Here is a 23,794-nt window from a genome sequence, read left to right as displayed (position 1 = left end):
ACCTTCAACTCTACAAGGTCGGTCAGGTGAATTGATTGCCCATGCTGTAATAAATGGCTTAGGTTGATTTATAATAAATTGGATAGGTTCACAACTAGGAAAGTTAGTACTTAACTTTAAAAAAGAAATTATTATTAATGGATAAGGCAGGAAAATTGGATAGATCTGTCACTCCTTACAAAGTTTTCAAACAACTTTGTAAAATACAGGCTTTTCCAGGGAGAAAATTCAGAAAATTAAAAATAAATAATATATTTCTGAAATTATACAATTATAAACTATAATAATAAGTTTTAATGATTTATCAACTTAGTTTTTATAACATATCTTTATTATTATTATTATTATTTTATATTAAAAAATCCTTTAGAAATTAAGAAAAAATGGATTTATTTACATATTAAAATTTAATCTCGGGATATCGTTAAGTCGGTCCGGCCGAACGAAAGATGGGATTAAAAATAATTTAATGCCTTGGTGTATTTTATTTATAAAAAAAAGAAAAATCTGCAATAAATCTTTTATCTTTATATATTTCTTGATGTATAATAAATTGTTATTTCCTTTTGGTTTATATCCTAACAAATATCCAAAGTAAATTTTTTCTCTGGTACTTAGTTCAATGGACTAATTTTCAAGCAAAATTTTCAGTTTAAGAATTTATTTTTCTTAAAAGATGAACATTTTAAACATTTTTATGGCACAAAAGATAATTCTCCTACCTGATTATTATTAAATTTCCAAAACTTTTTTAATATTAAAGCAAAAATGAACCATGCCATATTGATTGTTAGCAAATTTCTTGTGAATGATTCTGTCTTGAATCACATGTTTAATCACTGGTTTTCAAGAAAAATACAATGTACTATCTTTAGAAACTCCTAAAGAAGCATGCGCTACAGTTCTTAAATATATAGAAATAAAGAAAATAAAATTGCTTCTCCTTTCATTTTTATTATATTTTTTTTATCATTGTTAAACAGCAAAGAATAAGCCATAATATTCTATATTCTATTCATACCTAAATAATGAATAGAGTAAATTGAAAATTATAATGTGCTTTAAAACTCATTGTTCTAAGTATTAAGATTTTTTTTAATATAAATCTTTTAGTATGTATCATTTCAATTTATAAATATTCAGATGTAGTTTCTACTTAAGAACAAAACTGATGTTATTTTATATTATAAAAAAAACTAATAAACCTGCTTATTTTAATTTTTCTCTTTTTCTAATGGTGTTCCCACACCACATAATTGTGTTGACACGAATGAAAAATTATCAGATCTTATCTACATCCATCAGAATACTAATTAATGTCTTTTCTCTTCATAATGGAATAAGTACCTTTTCATCTTATATAATGGCAAAATGATAATTTTATGTTTATTAATGATAACACCTGGCTAAAATAGAGGGAATTAAGCATGTGAATATTTATCCGGAATTTTTTCTTTATTTTCCAAGTTGTGTCAGTTGTCCTGCCCAAGGCATGAATAATGTAAACAGGAATGTTATGTCTGGCATTAAACATATGTACAATTTCCCTATTATAAATTGATAGATTAATTGGTATGTAAGAAGGAAAAGTCATGTTTATTCTATATATTGCAAAATATGGCGAAGTAAGCAAGTTTGTTTAACAATCTTCACTTGTTTATATTTAGTAAAATGTTTTATAATCCTTTAAGTCTTATAAAAATACAAAGTATATAAAGTTCAACAATTCATAAATAAAACATATTTTTTTTAAAAAAAGAAAACTAATAAAATATTACATTTTTTATACAATAAAATAAACAAAACTAAACCTACTTTCCAGAATACAAACAGGAAGATACAATGATAAGAAGGATATTGTTACAAAACAAACTTACATCTAGGATATTTAATGAATGAAGAAAGGTTATAATTGTATATATATAAAGATAAGAAAACTGGTGTCATTCATTTGCAGACTGCAACCCACCTTTATTTCTAGAAATGGCACTCCTCTGGACACAATGTCTATACTAGACATTCAGGTTGGATCTGAGCCAATAGGCCAAACTTTCTACAGTTTATGAATATCATGACTCATCTGTTTATAAGTTAATTATTGTGATGATGTAATTGAAATACTTAGGTGTGTTAGGTAAGCTAAGATTGTATACACTTTAAAGGTGTGATGTACCCTATTATACATATATATATACATTTAAAAAAATCTTTAATTTACAGTGTAATTTGCTGATTCATATTTAACCTTGAACAGATTTAATTAAGTTGTTTTTTTATCCCTATAAAAGTCAAAAACCATGTAACTGTAGTAATATTTTCTTGTTTTTCACCTCTTCAATATCAACAGCTGATGTTTCTCCACCCAGGGGAACAAACTCCCTTTTATTCTTAGTTTAAAGAAGGAAAAAAAATGTAGCGAACAAAAAAAAATTCAATCCATCACAATCACGTGGTAGACCCTCAACTTATGAGTCCTTAACCTCTTCTCTGAGCCAAATATAGTAAAGCAGGTTCTTGGAAGTGGTCTCGTTCGATTTACTATCCGAAAAAAGACACAGTAAAGCTTGTAATTACTTTAAATTTTTATTCTACTACAATAATAACAATAAAAGTTTTTGCTTTATTTATATTTCACACGTGGTCAGTTATCAAGATTCAAAAATATTATATTGGTAATGCTTAACCGTGATTAGTTCATTCAAATTCAAATTGACCAATTAAAAAAATGTACGTTATCATCATTTTAACAACCGATAGGTGGCGAATTTTCGCCACCTATCGGTTGTTTATTTATTTTAACCAATTATTAATTTTAAATATTTAATTATTTTATTTATAAAATTATTTTAAATCTTCAAAAATTACAAAAAAACACATAATTTAATAATAATAGTAATAATAATAAACTTATCGTTGCTATAAATCTAACTTCAATAACGAACGCGACTTGAGTCATATCTTTCATCGGCATGAATTTAAAAATCATTTTCCGTTGTATTAAACCAAACCGCATGTTTTTTGAATGCATTTCAATTAAGCATAACGTTTCTTATTTAAAATTTTAATTAATTTTCTCGAGCGCGATCATTTTAAATACAAGAGATAATAATATCTAATTACAATAACAAGTGGAAAAATATTTGATAAAATTTAAACGAAAAACAAGAATCGAATTTACTTTTAATTTTCTCTTATATCCTTCCATCAAATAACTCATTAAAGCGTTATCTCGGAAGATCAGATTTCTGGTTTTAAGGAAGATAATGTTATTGCTAGGGTTGTTTTCTCCACGCAGCAACCAGGTAGCTATAGGTAGTCTTCATTACAGGCACTCTGATTAAAAATTCCATTTAAAAGCCCTAATTAAATTATGTATAATTTTCATACCAAATAAACAATTTATGCACCACTCTCTTTAAATAAATAAATAAAAAAAAGAATAAATTTGAACCGATAATTTATTATTTATTCAAGAAATTTTAATAAAATTAAATGCCCGCTCATTATCTTCTACATAATAAAAAAAAGAAAAAAGAAATTTAATTGGTTATTTTCTAAATAAAAATGTTATTTTATTTAATATCTATTTTAATGCTGCATTAAAGCTTAAATATAGTTCCAAATATCAATTAAAATTTTTTTTTTATTTTTCCTATTTAAACATAAATATTTAAAGTTGATTATAATAATTAAATTCTTCATTAAAATATGCACTTAATGTAATTTTTATTACAAATAAAATTTATATATTTTGTCTTTATTTTTAGTTTATTTAAATTAACTTCGATTATATAAATAAAAATAAATTTATCCACCAATTTCATTTATTTATTTATTTATTAAATACTGCTCTAATTTTACACAGAAGTGTACTTTAAAATTAAATAAAAAAAAAACAATTTTTTGGCCGTGTACGAGTTAAATTTGGCCGAATTTTCGTGTAGAAAAAGACCTTTTTTGGCATTAAATACAGCTCAAGTTACGATTCGACTGGAAAATATAGCTATATATAAAAACAAATGATCGATATATTTGTGAAAATGCTTTGTTTTTTTACTCTATTTTGCTAAATGGGTTTATCGATCATGTCTGTCAAAGCTACAGAATTGTATCTTTGACAAATGGATGCTGAAGATAAACGATGTCAATACAAGAAAATAAAAACATTTTCTTACAGAAATATCTTCTAAATATATAATTTAATATTCATTTATTATTAAAAGAGAAGAAGTTATACGAGTTTTATCTTATTTTATTTATTTATTATACTTATTTTTATATATTTTTAAACAAGCTTCAACTTACCTTTTTCGTTTCAACCGTATCCGACTAGTAGTAGTAGTAGTAGTAGTGTTTTGTAACAGATGAAACGAATCTAGCTGTCAAATTTCACTTTGGGAAACGGTCCTGCGATAAATTAAAGATGTTCGAAGCTTTGTATTAAGCTCGTTTTACTTCATTAAATTCTCATTGGAGAGAATTGCAGAAGAGTGGTGCTCCTTCCTGCTTATGTCCTCGCTCGCCACGAGTGGTACTGCCAGTAATCATTGGTTCATTCTTGGCATTTCAACAACCACTTCCTTATTTACAACCAATTACTAACCGAAACAAATGAAAAATTTAAGGTTTTTAATGTCTTATATGTGAGAATCTCGCCCAGTTGTGCTGATTTTTCAACAGTGACGTGGCATTCCGACAGAAATGTAATTTATTCTACAGATGCTGTTTACAGTACAGATATATTTATTATTATTATTATTTTCTTTCGTTTTACACGTCAAAAAACCTGCAAAATTTTTATTTATCGTCACTTTAATGATTCAGAAGCTTATTAACAATCTAAATAAACACTAAAACCTCTTCTTAGTTGTTGATTCTTTGATAAAATTTAATAAAATGTAAAAAAAAAAAAAAAATGCGGAGAAATTTTAAAAGATCAAAACGCGAATTTTCTTTTTATTTAAAATTAAAAAAAAATAAATTAAATTAAATTATTTAATCCAAGCTTTGGAAACTCTTAGAATTATATATAAATATTTTATTCACTTTTTTCATTTATTTTACCTTGTCGAAAATAGTATTTTTATGCATGCAAAAAGCAATTTCTTGTAAAAAACATTTTATTAAAAAATGCACTCAATAGTAAAGAGAAAAAAATAACACAATTTTTTATTTATAATCTTTAAAATAATATATTTTAAAGCTAAATTTAACGAGAATCCGACCTAGGAATAAGGAAAGAAAGACTTGACAAGTAACGACGTTATATCGGTTTCTGATATAGTAATAAGTCAGCTTTCTTTGTAAGAAAATAAACGGATGGTTTCGTGATACAACATATATTATAGAGCATGACAGACGGACGACATTATCCATCACGATGTGTGACAATGTTTGACTAGACAGCATAAACAATAATTCATTCTGTAACCCAAAACAATACTTAACTACGAATCCTAATCGGAGAATCGAGGTTAGAAAACCCTTTAACGAACGGTTACACATATTAGATACAATATCACAGTAATTAATGTCATGTTTTTGACATTGATTTTAAAGAATGCAACCTCTATTATAAACTGGCTATTTGTTATGCTGCACAGGTTTACTGTATTTATTGTCTAAGATGTCTAGATGGAATATAGATAACTTAAATTTACATAATTTAACACCATACCATAGTTGAATGTAATATGTCTAGACTATTTATTCATTAAAAGGTAATATAATTGTTAAGTCATTTTTTTTTTAATGTATAGAATTAATGTTCATTAAACTTTTTATCTGGCCAATTCATCTTATAAGGTAATTTATTAATAGAAAAAAGAAAAAAAACATGTTCTGGAATCCTAAATTTGATTTAGAAACATAGAATTCTATTTAAATTGAAGTAAATATTCTAAAGAATTCATGAAGAATGTTTTAAGATGAATTCAAGAAAGATGTCTGACATGATTGAAGTATAAATACAGGAATTAAAATCTGAGAAAATTTCATTTTAAATAGAATTAAATTCTATAAAATTGACTTAATTTTTATTTATTTATTATAATAAACATCATATAATTATTTATATAATTTAAATTAGCCTTGTATTGAGAGTATTGATAAATTCTCTCAATACAAGGCTATTGTTAACTTCAGCAATTGTTTTTTCTTTTATAAACAAACCTTTACAGCTTGATTTTAACAAAATTATAATTAAAATTGCAAAAAGTAATAATAATAATAATTATATTATTATTATAGAAGCAATTCCTAGAAAGTTTTCTTCTTTTCTTTCTAGGAATTTTATAAAATGTCTTTTCTACTTTTTATAGTGGGAATTAAATTCTTAAATTTTCTACAATTATATATATATATATATAATCTAATAATATATAAATTCCAGAAATATTTTTAAAATGTTATTTCTCTTTTACAATTAAAGTCATACAATTTCAAATGCATTTTCTAAATGTATAAGTCAGCCAGGCTTACCACACAGAGGGGGATCATCGAGAGTGATTATGACCCGGGCCTCGCATTTGAGGGCCTCAAAAACATTTGTTAAAAATTATTCATTCTGTTGCATTTCTTATATGTGAAGAAAAACCTGTTTAACTCTTTTTTTCTTTTTAATATATTGGAGTCTTCAAGAAGATAAGTGGCTCTCCACGGTTGAAGACCGCGAAGTTACCTGTGAATTACAGAAAATTTTCTTAGAAAATAAATAATAAAGTCAAATCACAATAAAATAGCATAGTTTTTTATATATTATTAATTGAAATCAAGCATTTTGTTTGCCATTTAAACAGGGACAAACAAAACTCACACTCCAGATGTCCTAATCAATAAGCTGTAAAAAAAATACAGTTTAACAGAAAAGTTTATAATGCTTTATTGTACATTAAGTTCAGATTTTTATTAGAAAAGTTATTAGGGTCTAGTAGCATGTGCAATATCATCTTTCTACTTAAACCACTGCAAAAAAGAGGAGGAGGAGGAAGAAAAAGGAAAAAAAATACTTACATGGCAAAACACGTTCCTTTATCGATTTTCTCATAAAATTATAGCTTCTCATTATATTTCTTGCTAAGGAATCGACTTCTCTGTCTCCGAAAATAGAACAGAAGAAGTTGGTAATCCCTGTTGGAAAATAATCCTAAAGTTTTATTTTTAAAAGTGAAAGAAATGGTTTTTAAAAATATATCACATGTTACGTTGATTTATGCTAATGAATGGACTTTTTCTCTTCTATTTATCTCGGTTAAGTGGATTAGATGTGATTAAAGCTGATTTATCGAGTTAATTTAAAGTAATATATATTATAAAATTCGTTTTTTTTTAAAAAGAAAAATGACTATTAATTGTGTTAATCCGGATAAATGACTCCTATGCGAAATTATTACTATTTCCCCCCTTTAATTTTTATCTTCTTCTTGGTCTTTTTTAAAATATTTATTGCACGTTTGTCCACAGTTTGATTTCTAGAAAGATCATGTAACAATTATTATTAGAATTTTAAATTTTCCGTCCTATATTCAATGGGCGCATTGTAAAATCGCACTGATCTCGAGTTTGATCAAACAGTTCTCTTCCAAAAATGCCTTATGATTATAATAATTTATTTACATACAATATATATATATATATATACTCTAATAAGAAATGAAAATTTGCTCCAGATACATAACAATACAAAAATGAAGGAAGAAAATTATTATTATTAACAGATTTTAAAACACAAAACAAGGCTGAAAAGATAATTAAGCGTGAAAGTTTTAAGTAACGTTTCCTTCTTGGGGTAATTTGGGTTTGGCCAAGGACTAGGACACAATTTTAGTAACGAAAACATGCTAAACAGTTGAAGATAACCCCTACAGAATTGATTATCATCATTACTCACGTTTCAAGAGGAAAATATGAAACTGTCCTGTTAATAATTATCTTCAAGTAGGTCAATAATCATTCTGCATTTAGAGGTTTTATTATTATTATTATTTTTTTTTTTTAAATTAATATTTATGCATCATGTTTATTTATTAAAATAACTAAATTATCTGGGGGTAGAATTTTTTCCTTATTTTTATTAATTACCTTGTCCTATTATTTGTTAATTTGTTGTATGCTTAAGGAAGAACTTTACCAATTGATTGTTAAGGTAGTCTGTATCGCGGTTAGATCTGTCAAGAAGCAAAACAGAAAAAAAAAAGAGATCCAAATGAGATAATTATAGGTTTTTGTAACTGTAGGGAGATGCATTTAATTGATGTAATTCACGCCATTTTTTTTTAATCGTTTGCGGTTTGGCTTGACTTTTTTTTTGTGTTAATTTACGACTATAAAACGAACTGAAAAAAAGGTTAGTGACTAAGCTATTTTTTCTCTGAATTTTAATTCTGGAAACGTGTCTAAGAAGTGTCAAATTCGCACCGTTTTGAGATATTTTATGTCCATTGTTTTGCTTAACCGAATGCCAGATTTAGTTACTATTGTGTTATTTGTGTGTCGGTGATCTAAAATAACCCAAAAGAATTATTTGTAGAATAGATAAATCGACGATTTGTCGCAATGGAAGATACTCTTTTGTTTAAACACCACACACGTTGCTCCCGAAGAACATTCTCCCGCGTGGAATGTCATTCCGTATGACAACAGAAGACGGTACAGGGCGTGGGACTCCAGGATGTAGAAGACATTTATAAACTAAGCTTGTCACAATTGGCGCGACAGGAGAACACCCCTCCATATCATCTAAGAACGACGAAAGATGGATTGAATAAGAGGGTGTACCCAAACAATTTCCTGTTTTATCTCGACGTATAACAGCTTTCTTCCCCCCTCCCAGCTACTAAATGCGGTTTTTATGAAAACAATTTCGTCTTTCTTTCCTAGATTTTTCACTCGAATCGAGTGTGTTTAGTCTAGTCTATAAGCATTTAGCATCCCTACGGGGTCTCGTCTAACAATTTAATCATCAAAACTTGTTACGACAATTTCTCATTAAATTTTATAGCCGACGATTATAATTGTAACGTAGACGTTGATAAATAATCAGACGTTAATCGGCATTTTCGAATCTTTCATGTCGAAGATCTATTAAGTAATTTGTCCTCGATACGTATCTGTCGCGAATCGAAGTAATGCGATCGCATTAATCGAAACCACATGCTACATTGTCAACATATAACGGGCATTGACGCCGTATTCTGTCCAAATGGCATTAATTGACGTCATTGTCCGGTTACTGTCATCAATCATGCGACCTTGACTACACGACAAAGAGGGAAAGAAGAAGAAAAAAACGTACGAAGAAAACAATTTTTCTTTACTGATCCAAACCAGAATATTATGACAGAATGTAAACACCGTGTTATTCAGAACATATATTAATAATGTAAGCTGTATTTTTTGATGAAAACTGTGGTTCTAATTAGGTCACGCGATGTGTAAATACTTAAGAAAAAAGGTTATGGATTCATTACTTTTTATATCTTAAAAGTTGGTGTTGTCCAGTACTTTAACTATTGTAAATACAGCCAAACCTCTGAACAACGGCCACTGACAGGTGCATAAAAAACGGTCGTTATTTACAGGTTATTTTGTATGCATTTAAAAACATTCTTGAAAAAATGACCACCGTTTAGAAAGGGACGTTGGTGAAGGTTACACTATGTTACTACAGTTTAATTTTACACACAAAAAAAAAATCAGAAATTCTTTCACGAAAAAATAAATTTATTAATATTCACAGTTTAAAATATACATATATATTGTTTTTAAATTATAATCTGTATAAAATTGTAAATTTTGCAAATATAAAGAAATCTGTTAATTGTAAAATACGTACCGGTAACAATTTTACATGTTAGATAACAATTTCATAAGAATATTTCTGCTGTTTTGAAGCATTTAGCATGAAAGTGTACTAAAACAAGAATTAAATAATTAAGAATTGAATACTTCTTCACTGGAGCCCGAAGAATCTAGAGGCCAGGCCATAGTGGAAACGATGTCGTCGGAAGAGGGACCCGGACTTCTGTCACTCAGTGTTAATTCGTAAGTAGGATGTTGCATGTTACACAGTATAACTGTACCCAAGCTGTTTTCTATTATTTCACTTTTTTCTATTAACGGTGTTAACCATTTAATGCTGAAAAATAATAAATTATATAGCAATTCTTCAAAAATTCTAAAGATATTTAAAGTATAATCAATAATATAAAATTATATTGTATTAAGAAATAAGAGAAACACTATAGTTTCTAGCAATCAGAAATGAATACCATATAACAACATATTAACAATGGCATTATTCTTAAAGCATGGCCGTTAACAATATATTGGTGCTGTGAATGGTTTTAAAACTAAAATATTTTTATTCGGCCTTAATGCCTGTATTGCATCTAGTATTTGATGATAATACATAATTTCATATAATCATATTTATAATACATGATGATAGTTTCTTCTTACCTAAAAATGCCAAAAGATTTGCTATGAATGTTTAAAGATATTTCATATAATGGAGGAACGAACATTGATAGTTTATAATAGCCAGGCAAAACCTTTTCTACATGCAGGACACACATTTTTTCTGAAGGAGTTGCAAGCTTTAAGCCTGCTAACAAGTTAGTACAGTACCAACATATATTCATTAGCCACTAGTAGATTAGGTACTAAAATAATGTATGCTAATCCCATGCAAACTAGTAATACATAGTTTATTCTCATTCTTTTACTGGTCAAGTTTAAACCGAAGGTTCTTTGTCATAAATAGCAGCTTAATTAGGGTTGCATAATGGCGTACGACAGAAAATAAAATTACACTGCAAAGACGCGGGCATCATGGACCACGGAATGCTCGCGACTTGTTCATAATATATAGTCTGCCAGATTAGGCGTAATGATAATAACATTTATATTTTTACTGCTTTTGACTAATTATATAATCTTATTTTCCTATTTTGTTAATATTAGATTTATAAATCAGATCATGTTTTATCAAAAAAAATAATTTATAGCTCTTTGCAAAGACCAATTTGTTTTGAAATATTCATTTAAAAAGTCTAACAACTTCTTAACTATAAACAAGAATATTAGAATTAAACTTATTTCAGAAATCAAATTTAAAAGGAAAAAATTTATGAGACATTCTGTCCTCATTATTAGTTTCATTAAAATACTTTCATTTCATAATGTGTTTATTTTTATCGAAAATATTGCGATAATAAGCATTTAATCTATGTGATAATCTATTGACATCCTGCTACAGATAATACATTATAATTTATTAATAAAGCAGAATCTTCATCTTCTGTTTAGCTTAATATAGATGTTAAATACATCCTTATTAATTCGGTCTCTTATTTCTCCCAACTAAAATTTAATTTCTTAACTATCAGTTTAATTTTTTCTACGCTTCCATTTCAAAAATATGCCTTTATTGTATTATAAATAAGAAATGAATACCTTTTAAGTATAATTTGTTGAATTGCTCATTTGTTTCAGGTCATAAATTTACCGATACTTCATTCTCTTCGTTACGGCATATTTATTTAAAAAATTCAATAGCAAAATTTTATTTTATTTAAAATGCAAAATAAATATTTTAAATTTGTATAAAGTACTTTGCCTTTGTTGTAATTTAATTAAATACCGTTCACTCTAATTTCGACAGAATGTCACTTAGTATATATAATTGAAACTACCGTATACGTAGAGTGACGACCACTAATAAATATAATAATTCATTTATAATAAAATATTTATTAAAATTTCATAAATATCACAATTTGTCAAAACAAATATTTGTAAATACTGTACATATAACCAATATCCAGCAAATATTAATATATTTCCAGTATTTAGCAGTTGAATAAAACTTTGATTTAATTAATTTAACTCGTTAAAATTTACCTTTGCAACAGTGGTAAATAATCATCATCATTCTCTTCATTTTTAGGAGGAGCATTTCCGAGCAAGTTATTTATAGTTATTCCATATCTGTTTTTGCTTATAACTGTTTCTTCTAATGAGAAAATAGTGTTGGTTGCTGAATCAGTTACATCTTCCCCATCAATTTTTATTCCACTCTGTCCACATTCTTTTACTGTACATTTCTGAAGTATTAAAGTTGTACTACAGTTAATTTGTATGCCATCATCCTAAAAAAAAATAAAGTTTATAGTTTGTTTTCATAGCATATATTCACTTTAAAGGAAAAAAAAAACTTGAAATTTTATTCGTACGTTAGAATTTTTAAATATGCAATCTGTAGCAATAGTCTGAGCTTTAGATAAGACGTTTAAACAATTTTTAGCTTTACTTCCGTCTATTATACAATCAAATAGCTTCAACTGTCCGCTGTGAACAACTACGATGCTCATAACTTCTTCTCTTGACAGAATAGTCAAATTGGAAAGAGACACCACTGGAGCAGCAACATTTATAAATATAGTCCCATTATCCACTCCTTCCAAAACTATGTCCTCTTTTTTCCCAAAACCTTTAATAAATTAGTTTAAATTAATAATATAAATAATGCAATTTTTAAAATAAAAAATATATATATATATATTTTTACCTTCAATTGTGATGCTTTCATCAAACCAACCTAATCCCTTGCATTTGTAATTTCCAGGTAAAATTAAAATATGATCTCCAGAATGACTATTAGCAATTGCAGAAGGAAGGCAATGATGAAATTCTAATATCGTAGAAGAATCAACTGGTAAATTCTAGAAAAAATTTATTATTTATATAATTCAAATTAAAATAAATATATTTATAAACTAATGAAATACGGTCGAGTCTCGTACAATGCGCAAATAAAGCAAGCGACAACCCTCGAATTTTGTCGATCAGAGGTATACATTTTTTCTTTTCAACTTATAGGCCAAGGTTTAAACTTTCATAAATCATGTGATAATGCAGGTTTAGATAACACGATTTCCTATAACGCGTAACGAATCCCCCGCGTCGTACGGGACTCTACTGTATAATCGTATAATTTTAAAATGTAAAAAGAAAATCACCTGAAGTGACGTCTTATCAAATTTTTTGCCAACTATGTGCGTAACAGGATCGAGTTGATCTTGATTTTCTATGTACGATTTTTGATATAAATCTTTTTTTATTACTAATGTCCTAAAAAATAATTTATGATTAATTAATAATCACACGTTTACATAAATATCAATATTTAATTGTATTTAACAGAAATAAAAAAAAAAATAAATTTAATAGAAAAGTAGATAAAAATTAAAAAATAAACTTTCGTAAATACACAATTGTTAATTTATCCAAACAATAATTTTTATTTCTATTTTAGGAAAGAGTTGACTAAAGAAACTATTATATATTAAATAATGGTTCTGCATTTTTATTATTTAAAATGCAAATAATATTTATATTCTAAATAAGTTAAAAAATAAAGAAAAGATGAATAAAATGATAAACTTCTATTTTCCTATATTTAAGAACTGTTTTATCATTGTATTCTATATGTAACATAATTATGAATGAATAATTTATACTGTATACGACATGAATAAATACATATAAAATTATTAATTTTTAGACATTTTACTTACTCATGATGCATTTCTCTACTTAATTTATATTTGAATATTCTTTTATACTTTTTTGGCATAGTATTGAAGTTCATTGAAGTCTTACGGTATATAAGGACACGGTAATTTTTTTATTTCATTCGAGTTTATTCATTTCATTATGTTTTTAATTCATTGTGAATATGAGATCATTTCTACATGAATCATCATTAAAATGACTAAACTCGGTTTCGTAGATAATAAAATGTATTTAATTTATAAATAAAACATTGATATCGAAGTGTAAAGTGTCAATTAAGTACTACGATGATTAAGTAGATTAAAAACTATCAAGTTGTCGTACTAAGTTGTGCAATAAAACTCGTATCCACATGAAGGAAAAAATATTTATAATATTAAGAAGTTAAAATAAATTCTACTTATTGTAATTATGGATATTATCATCAGTCATTTAATGCGATCAAAATTAATAACATTTTAAAACGTTTGAGCTAAAATGCACTATAAAAATTTCACTTATCATCTTTGCATAAATAAGTATTGTTAAGCCATCTTTTCATATTATCAGGCTCAATATGCAGTTGATAAAATACAATCATTATCACTCTTAATTACCGTATTTTATGGACTATAAGACGCACTTTTTTCTCCAAAAAATTGCCTCCAAAATTCAGGTGCGTCTTATAGTCCGTAAAATATGGTAGTACTTTAAACATTAATTGTTATTTTCTCACAATAGTTTCATTTGCTGGCATTCCTTACTTCAATTATACCATATCTGTTGTCAAAGACTATATAGATCAGTGATTCTCAACCTTTTTTTCGTCATGGCAGTCTTTTAATAATTTAAAAATTTGGCGGCACACACTGTTCCTTCGGTAAGTACCACAGAACAACCAGTGACATCATGACCGATTTTTAAATGCATTGGTTATTTAGGTCATGTTTTCTAAATGCCTTGGTAACTAATGACAGATACCGGTAACACCTGTTACAATTTCCAAATGCTCCTTAGGAAGGTAGAACCGATTGAACTACTTGTCTGACGTCACTTATGCACGGATATTCGCAGTGGCGGCACACTTCAAAAATCTTGCAGCACACTAAAGTGCCGTGGAACAGTGGTTGAGAATCACCGATATAGATAAACAATACCTTGATGAATTACATATTTAATTAATAATAATAATTATAATATATAAATCTTCAATTTATACTGTATATTTTTATTTTAGCATGTGCTTTTAATGTAAGAATCAATAAAACCAGAATTTCTACTAATTGTAGTCTAGTTTATTTATTCCTGTGTTTAATATTAACGTTACTTGGTTATTGTTAAGCTTCAAACAAGTCTCAAAGTGATTACATTAAGTAGATTCTACTGTATAAATAATTATTGATATTGCCAATTTATAAAATATAAGAACAAAATAAACAAGAACAAATAATAAAATGATACAGTGAAAATAAAAAATAAAACTAAATTAAATTTAGTGGTATTTTTTATAGCTAGTTTTTTTCAATTGTTGGAATCCCTTTAATTAAGTTACTATATATAAATATAACTTTAATTACATCAGAGTTTGAAGTTCTGTTTAAAAACACAACAACAGAAGTTGATAAAAATGCTTAAATTAAATGGAAAAAAAATAAAATAAAGCAGTATATTTGTATGTACAGACCATCCAATGAATTGATAAAGTTCAAAATCAATAGCAATCTAATTTAAAAGCAAAGACAAATCCAATTATTTGTAAATATTTATATCTTTAATTTAGAGAGAAAAATTTAATATTGTAAGAAAAACATCAGAAATAATTATATAATAAATCTACAATTTCTCAATTATGCAATACAAATAATATTTGGAGATAATTAAAATCAAATATATGACATATAATTATACTCTTATTGATCTGTTTTCAGTAAAACATGAAAATTTAATTTTTTTTTTTTGCAATCAAAACGTCAAATTTAAATTTACAATCAAAATATTTTTTGTAGCATTTAAACTTTAGAATATCAAAGAATTTAAAAATCAAAAAGAAATTTACATTTGATCATTTACATCAAATGAAAATTGAAGATGCCGTGTAACATTAGCTATGAAAGGACTCATTCATTAAGTAAGTAGATATTCATTTATAATGAACATTTCTAAAATTGATTAATTGTAAAATTTTAAAGTAAATATTTGTCAACAGTTCTATTAGTGTAGTAGTCAATTTTTAATAAACAAATAAGATCCAATATATAGACTCTGATACAAACCATACATATTTTATAATTTAGTAAAGATTCACGGATACACTCCTTAGACCCTACTTAAAAGAGACTGATCTAAACAAAACTGTTTGTTTTGTCCTTAATTAAAATTCATGTTCGTATAAATTTGGCACGTTTAATTAAAAGAATCTGCGGGAGCTACGATCTGTCAGAAGAAAATAGGAGAGACAGTTCCAATCTGTAATTGGCTTATTACTTTATTATTTATAAATGAAACGGTTTCATTTCATTTTTAAATTCCATTATATTCACCTATTATACACCCAAATCTCAATTTGGTGTAAGTGTATGTTTGCCTCTGAATTTGGCACTAAACTGAAGATAAAATAATTAACTATGTATAGTAATGAGATCTACAAACAACTTTGAGGTTTGTTAACCTCAAAGTAGATCTCAAATCAAGTGAATTTCAAACTTTTAATGCCATTTGCAATGTAAAATTATATATTTAGTAATTCACAGATATTGAAGGGTTCTCTGTTTAATATTTATAAAGAAGATTTGTTCACAGGTATTCATTGGCACTTTACAAGGGTGGTGCTTTTAGCAGGATGCTATATCAAGATTTGTATGTAGTTTGTATAGTTTATCTATAAAAATAGATGAATTGTACTGATGTTACTAGAATGGGTGCAAGTGGTTTCTTTTTTTCATAGGCAGGTTGTTTACAATTTGAAGTGCTTCCATTCTACAGCATGTTTCCATTTTTAAAAACACAAATATTGAGAAATAACAAATATTTTGAGAATATTTTAAATAATTGCTAGCTACTTAACTAACGATTAACAATTATATAGTTTAATAACTATATAACTGTTAATCGTTTCGTTAATCGTCAATTAATTCCTTGGCTATTTAACAAGTTTAATAGCCAAGGAATTAATAAATAAAATCATTTACATTGTTAAGTAAAACCTGAAATTAATGAAAAATGACATTAGATACTACAGTATCAAAAGTATCTGCAATGAATATTGGATATTGATATCATGGAATATCAATTATTCAACATTTGTTACAGATATTTAAAAAAAAATTAGATTGGCAATGCTCACCCATTCGTATAAAAAATATACAACATATTTTACAGTCTGCCGAATGCTGTTTCAATATGAAAATAACACTTTTTCACAACATAGATTATAATAATAGTTTAAAATGTTATAAAATTACATTACATGTTAGATATTATGAATTATCATGATATGTATATATACATATGCATCTAATCCTTGGTTTACACAGTACTTCAATTGCATTATCTCTTTAATATGGTCATTATTTTTTATGCTATAGAATTTCAATTTAACTCGATACTTTAAAATATTTTTCTGTATTTTCTTTTAAAATTAAGTATTTGATAAAATTGAAATGCTTATCTCTATGCTATTATGTCATTGCAGTTGCACCTCAATTATTCTCAATTTACTTGTTCCGAGATGGGATTCTGTGTTTTGTACTACTATGTTACAACATTTTACCATCTACATTAATGATACTTCCTTATAAATTCTTCATATATTATTTATTTATAAAGAATTTGAAAATTAAATAGAAATTAAACAAACTTTGATAACCAGCAACATCTCTGGTAAACAAATTAAGACTGGAGTAGTTAGTAATGGATATGACACAATGTAAGATTAACTTAAAAATAGAAAAAAAAGCTTTTATCAACAGCAAAGAAGATAAATAAAATAATTTTTACATTCGAATAAAAATGAAAACTCTCTCTCTCTCTCCATTTTCCATATAAATGCTAGTCTTAATTTACATGGGATCAACCTACTATGTAAATCAAGGATTAGATTTATATGTATAGGCTATATGTAGAAGCAGAGTACTGTATAATGTTAGAATATCCAAAGTTATCATTGCCTTTCATTGAAAATTGAAAATAAAAGTCATTATTTATCGCTTAATCTTGACTCATTTTCAACACTGATATCTAGTTTTTAATTTATCTATCAGGGAATAAAACTAAATACGAAAGTGTTAAATATGAGTCGAAATTAAACAATACATAATGACTCCTATCCAAAATCCTCAGTAGCCTTTTACTGAGGATTTTGGATAGGAGTCATTATGTATTGTTTATTGTTCCTCAGAAAAAGGCTACTAGATATTCTACTACTGTGTTGAAATCTATTATCATCAATTATATCTTTAAAGAAAAAAGTTTATGATTACACACACGTTAAACCATAAACTTTTTATCTGATATATGAAAGTTGTTTCCAAAAATGAGAAATTAGGATATTAAAGTCTGGCAGATCTACCTGGAAAATTAATATAGGTATGAATTTTTTCTTTAATTTTTATTCTTATATTAATTTATTAGCTTTATAAAACTAACTTTTCCATCATATTATAAATACCTGATTATAGGATTTTCAAGCATTTCCATTTTTTTCTGCAATTCTTCAAATTTTGTTTGGAGTTGTAAAGTTTCTACGACATCCTCTTCTCTAAGTTCGGATTCCGAATCACTAACATTCATGTTATTTCTTAATCTTTCTAGTTCTTGTTTAATCTCAAATCCTTCGGTTAGAATTTCATTTGCACTTTCGATAACATCTTCCGTTACAACTTTATTTTTTACATCGAAAAAACTAATTAAAATAAAGAGGAAAAAAAATTTTACTTTTAAATAGTCATATTAATTTGCATTATTTTTATAAGAATATTAAATTATTACATATTTATTTTAACTGAATATTCATTTCCTCATATTTATTACGGAAAGTAATTTAATAGTTTAATATTTTTTTTATGATATTTAAAAAGTTTAAATAAAATATTTTTGAAGTTTTTATTTTCTAATAATAAAAATCTAATCTTAAAGATCATGTATATTTGTTTATCATCATAAAATTATTAATAATAAATTTCTTTTTACAACTTACAACTTCAATCTTGTTTTTAAATACTTTTCAACGAATTTATAATCGTCGTCATCATCATCCCAAGGTCTCCATATATATTTATAAAAAAATCTAAATGAGGAATAAGATATTTTAATAAAATCTCCATGTTTTATATTAAATATTATTTAGTATAAAGTTTAAATAAGTAATTACCTTACGTGTTCGATAGCAACAGCAGTTTTAAGGTATAATTCGTCGTCGTCTCCTTCGCTTATTGGATAAAGTTCTATTAGTGGGACATTAAAGCTTTTTAATTTCATTAAATTTTCTAATTCTGAAATGCAATTTAAATTGGAAATTTCTTCTTCTTTCGAACTATTCAAAGCACTCAAAATTTTAACTTCTGCTTCTAATTTTTGCAAACTGACATCTTTTACCTATTTTGTTTAAGAAAATTAATTTTAGATAAAGCAAATAAACTTTTTAAGCAACAGTTAATGAACTAACAAGTTTTTAATAGGCTCTCGTGTTTTATCATGGGTTCGGCCAGGCCCACAATGGGGTTGGCCACACGAGAGGGAGCAGAACTCGATATATCTCGGATGAACCATTCAAGAAATTCCAGGAGAGTTTGCTCAACCTGATTCAATCCTGGATGCCCTAGAGCAGTAGACTGATGCCTTAACCTCGAGCGTCCAGTCATCTGATACAAGATATTAATCACTCGAAGATTTAATGTATTAAAATAAAAATGTCTCTAACCTTCAAGGATTAGTATGATCAGATTTATATCTGTTATAGATTTGCTATTTTTTGATTAAATTAAACAATAAGAAATGATGATAAATATTTATGTTAAGATAATTTAATCTTAACTTGTACAGAATAATAAAAATTCGACTATACTGCATTACAAAAACATAAATAAAACAATTTAACAACATAGAAATGTTAAATTCTAACTAAATTATTAAATTAATTGTAAAAAAAAAATAAACAAACATTCATCCTAATTTTTACAATCTTTTCATTTAATCATTTTCTAACATTACTTAATAGAACATTAGAAAACATACAAAATATTCTTTTGTCAATGATTTAATGTATTTAATCAAAATTTACATGGCAATAATCATGTTGCAGACAGAGTGAGAAATAAGTAAACAACAATTCAAATCCGTGTGCATGCTCGCCCGCGTGGTGCATAAATTCTCGTGCGCGGCAACAATTTTAGCAGTGTGCAGCCACGCAGCTTACAGGGAACATTCACCCTGTGGGCATTAAGCGGGCATTTTTATCATTCCCATTATGGTTTTGGCCAGGATCTAAATAGAGCAGCTGGTTTGTGAAGGAAGGAGATGGGCAAAGAACCCCAGGAATTTTTCATGGGTGGTCTATACTGGATGCCCTCCAGTATAGACCACCCATGAAAAATTCCTGGGGTTCTTTGCCCACTCAGATTCGATCCCAGATCCCCAGAGCAATATATTGATGCCTTAACTGCCTCAGTCATCAGCTGGTTCTATTGTTAACTTAAAAACTTTACATTTCTAACGCAGAAAAAATTGCATTACAGTGGACTCTTATATAGTGACCATCTGATACATCAGATAACTGTATTGAAATAGCAAATAATTTTTGTTAGTTCTTGCTATTATTTATACGTAATGAACTCTTGATACAGTAAATGATTTAGCTCAGTCCCTTGAGAGTTTACCATAGAGAAAGACCAATGTTTAATAGAATAATCCTTTCTCAAATCATTTAGAGAAAGAAAGATTATTTTATTAAAATAAAAGTACAAAATTTGTTTACATTGTTAAGTAGTTTTTATAAAAATCATATTAAGGAAATTCGGTAAATAAAGACATCTGCAACTTTCTATTGTTAGAACTATATTTATTTGACAAACTATTTATATTAATACCTTTTTTACATTTGTTCATTTTTATCTTGATATACTTTTATTATAATTAATTACTAGCTAATAAATTTATTATTTAAAATGATAAATATTTAAATGCTATATACATTATTCATTTTCTATAATTAGTTATGTTTAAAAAAAATTTAAAACATTTTAAAACAAATTTATCTAATAAATCAAAAATGAACAAGAAGAAAACAAACCAGTTTTACTACTCATTTTATTTCAAAAAACTGAATAAAGAAAAAAATTAAACTGTACATTAACATAGATTGTCAGATTAAAATCCATTTATCAAAACCTTTAGAACTGTATAGTTTATTGTTATGTAAATAGTGTAACGTCTTGCTTAGCATGTTTTAAACTTCTATATATATAGTTGAAATGCATTAATTTATTTAAGTTTACAAAATAAAATTATCAGTTATCCACGAATAATATAAATTTGATAAAAGCACAATTTGAAGATATTTAATATAAATTTAAATATTTAAAATGTACAATATTTAAATGGTTATGTTATACATATACACTTTGTTTTGATATCGAAGTTTAGCATATTTTAATACATTAGAATCTGCTTATCATATATATTATCAGTCATTTACCAACCTCCAAAACATATACAATAAAATATGCTCAAAAGACTTCACTTATTATAATCAGACTTTTGGTTATAGTTATCCTCTTCAGGTAAATAGACATTTTAAGCTATCTTTTATGGCTCAATTTCAATATGTGGCTGAGAATGTGCAATCATTATCAATTATCATTATCGCTCTTAATCGGTACTTTAAAGTCACATGTTAATTGTTTCAGAAAACTGTTATTTACATCACATTATTGTAGTTTAAAGTGTTGACATTAATTACTTTAATTATACTCTGGCTGAATTATAATCATAATTAATAAATTATACATTACACATTTTTTTAATTGTTTTAAAATGTCCTTTTAATGTCAGAGTCAATGAAATCATCATTTCGTTTAATTGCAATTACATTTAACTAGCTCCAGGATTATCAATCTGTTATCATCAATGTAAAGTGATTATAAGTAGATTCTACCATATTTAGAAAGTAAACATATTTAACAATTTAATCAAACAAAATATATTCTACATTTTGTGTGGCATAAAATTTTAAAAGAAATAAAATTTCGGTATATTTTAATTATTATCAAAAACTGTTTTAAATAATAAACCTGATAGCACTGTTCGTTATTATTTCGTGACTCTGGGTGCACTAAAGTGTCTCATTAGACATCCAGCAAGACAATTTCAGGAATATTAAATGATTACTGTAATTCTATATATGTGCCAGAAATCATTGGCACATAAGAATGTAGGCTAACTCTGTATGAACAAAAACATTTGTAAAGAAATCATGATATAGATATGAATCTTTACCAAATGAAAACTTTCAAAATCTATGACATGTCAATCATAGCATAAAAATGCAGAAAATGATTCTGAAATAAACAAACTATATCTAATTACACTGTAAGATGTTTTGACATTCCTGTGACAACTGAAAACATACGAAACTATACTTGTTTGTCCGGTCGGATTGAACTGGACAAACAAGACCTTCAGACCTAAGTAAACAAAAAAACAGAATATGTGACACGACTAACATTTTCACGGAAACAGAGATGCACGGGTGATCATACCGGAAGATAACCGAGAAGCCAAATTAGCAAGAGTGTGCCATAATTGAATCTATCAGTAGCGTGCGGTGACATTTGACAATAGAGAAGCTGGGTTTCCATAAAAATTATAAACAAATACTGGAAATGACAAAAATAAACAGTTTATTTATTTTAATTTTAAAATAGATACATCGACACGAAACAAAGATATAAGAACTTGTTTATAAAAATAATTGCACAATATGTATTTATATTTTAGAAAATACAAGGAAAGTGGCACTTCCACAGCTTCCATGGACTGCATGCCACCAGAATTTATAATTGGGACTATTTTTCAGCCAGAACATGCCGGTATGCCATACCATCAGATAGCATAAGAAATATTGATAGATGGTATATAGCACCCGCACTCGAGTAGTTAAAACTTCTCTACGTTCGGGCACGATAAAAACGAACAAAACAAACCGGGCCATTCTATCGGCCACGACAAATACTGCAAAGCCGACTAGAGCAACACGTAAAACAACTCGACGGAGGACGGTCTCTTTCATCGAGGGTCATTTTATCGACGAACGGACAAGCCCGTGGGGCAATCGTCCAACTCTGCTACGTTCCGGTCAAGAAACGAGGTACAGAGAAACGTTAACAACATTTTGAAAAGAAAAGGAAAAAAACACAGTTATTAAAAAGGCACCATTTAGCAACCAACACTAAAAGATTGCATACACTAGCAGCTGTAACATATAACATTACAAAAGCCCTACACAGCTTATAGCACATTAAAACCATTTGCAGCACGCAGGTTTTCATTCGTATAATGCCGCACAGAGTTTGCCACATAGAACAGCGTTACAGTGCTTTATATATATCAGTTAGTGTGTGCCAGCCTTAAATCCAAAGGAAGAAATTATTATAAATGTGTACTGTACAATATTCTGTCAATATTTCTCCCAAGAGCCAAATTCCTTCAATAATCATATTTATGGTAAAAGCCTCTCGATCAGGCTTTACCAAAACTGTAATTCATTAGATAATATGGAGCTTACCTCGACAATAAAGTCATAATCGAGCGAGAGACCGGAATATTTTTGAGGTCTCCAAACAGCTGACCATCCGACCGGTTCGATGGTTCGAGTAATGTAATCGATCATAGCAGCTTCCACGCCGCTCGTATAAACGTCTTTCAGTATTTCTTCGTCGTAAACCGTTAATAATTCGTCAAACGTCGAATATTCTAATCTAACTTTGTAAACGGAAGGAACCTTGGACGAAACACTCGTCTCCATCTTAATTCAAATTCGTAACTCGCGCCTCTTACGTAAGATGTAATTGACACTTAAATTTAAAAATAAAATTATAAAAAAATTAATAACTTTTAGTATATTTGTATAAATTAATATAAAATTAATCGCTTCGTAAAATAATTCGTTAAAGTTATTTAAATATCTGTAAGTTAAATTAATTTTAGTAGTGTCGTGTTAAGATTAAAATTCTATATTACAGCCGAT

General features: G+C 27.2%; 2 protein-coding genes across 2 annotated transcripts in view; both read right to left on the bottom strand.

The window, feature by feature from the left end:
- LOC136988621 (uncharacterized) overlaps positions 1–2,035 on the bottom strand; it is a 136,112-nt gene extending 134,077 nt beyond the window's left edge. Inside the window, exon 1 of the mRNA XM_067286526.1 lies at positions 1,970–2,035. Within this exon, the coding sequence (XP_067142627.1) occupies positions 1,970–2,020 (51 nt within the window). The 5' untranslated portion in view covers positions 2,021–2,035. The remainder of the gene's footprint in view (positions 1–1,969) is intronic.
- Positions 2,036–9,699: 7,664 nt separating this feature from the next.
- nesd (nessun dorma) lies at positions 9,700–23,605 on the bottom strand. The gene is made up of 9 exons (XM_067286593.1): positions 23,333–23,605; positions 18,923–19,146; positions 18,749–18,838; positions 18,221–18,454; positions 13,020–13,131; positions 12,569–12,722; positions 12,234–12,490; positions 11,902–12,149; positions 9,700–10,135 (listed from the first exon to the last, which is right to left on the bottom strand). The coding sequence occupies exons 1-9, from the start codon at positions 23,570–23,572 to the stop codon at positions 9,931–9,933; spliced, it is 1,764 nt and encodes a 587-aa protein (XP_067142694.1). The 5' UTR covers positions 23,573–23,605; the 3' UTR covers positions 9,700–9,930.
- Positions 23,606–23,794: the final 189 nt, after the last annotated feature.

This window comes from Centruroides vittatus, unplaced genomic scaffold (assembly GCF_030686945.1).
Source record: "Centruroides vittatus isolate TY-2023 unplaced genomic scaffold, ASM3068694v2 scaffold_373, whole genome shotgun sequence".
Classification (NCBI taxonomy): domain Eukaryota; kingdom Metazoa; phylum Arthropoda; class Arachnida; order Scorpiones; family Buthidae; genus Centruroides; species Centruroides vittatus.
Note: the sequence above shows the minus strand (reverse complement) of the source record. Positions and strands in the feature narration are given on the sequence as shown.

Bases quoted from the DNA above. Each gene is read 5' to 3' on its own strand.
- nesd (XM_067286593.1), bottom strand. From the start codon at position 23,572: ATGGAGACGAGTGTTTCGTCCAAGGTTCCTTCCGTTTACAAAGTTAGA. The intron at 19,147-23,332 runs GTAAGCTCCATA...TAAACAAAATAG, and splicing joins ATTATGACTTTATTGTCGAG to GTAAAAGATGTCAGTTTGCA. The intron at 12,150-12,233 runs GTACGAATAAAA...ATTTTTTTTTAG, and splicing joins GCATATTTAAAAATTCTAAC to GATGATGGCATACAAATTAA.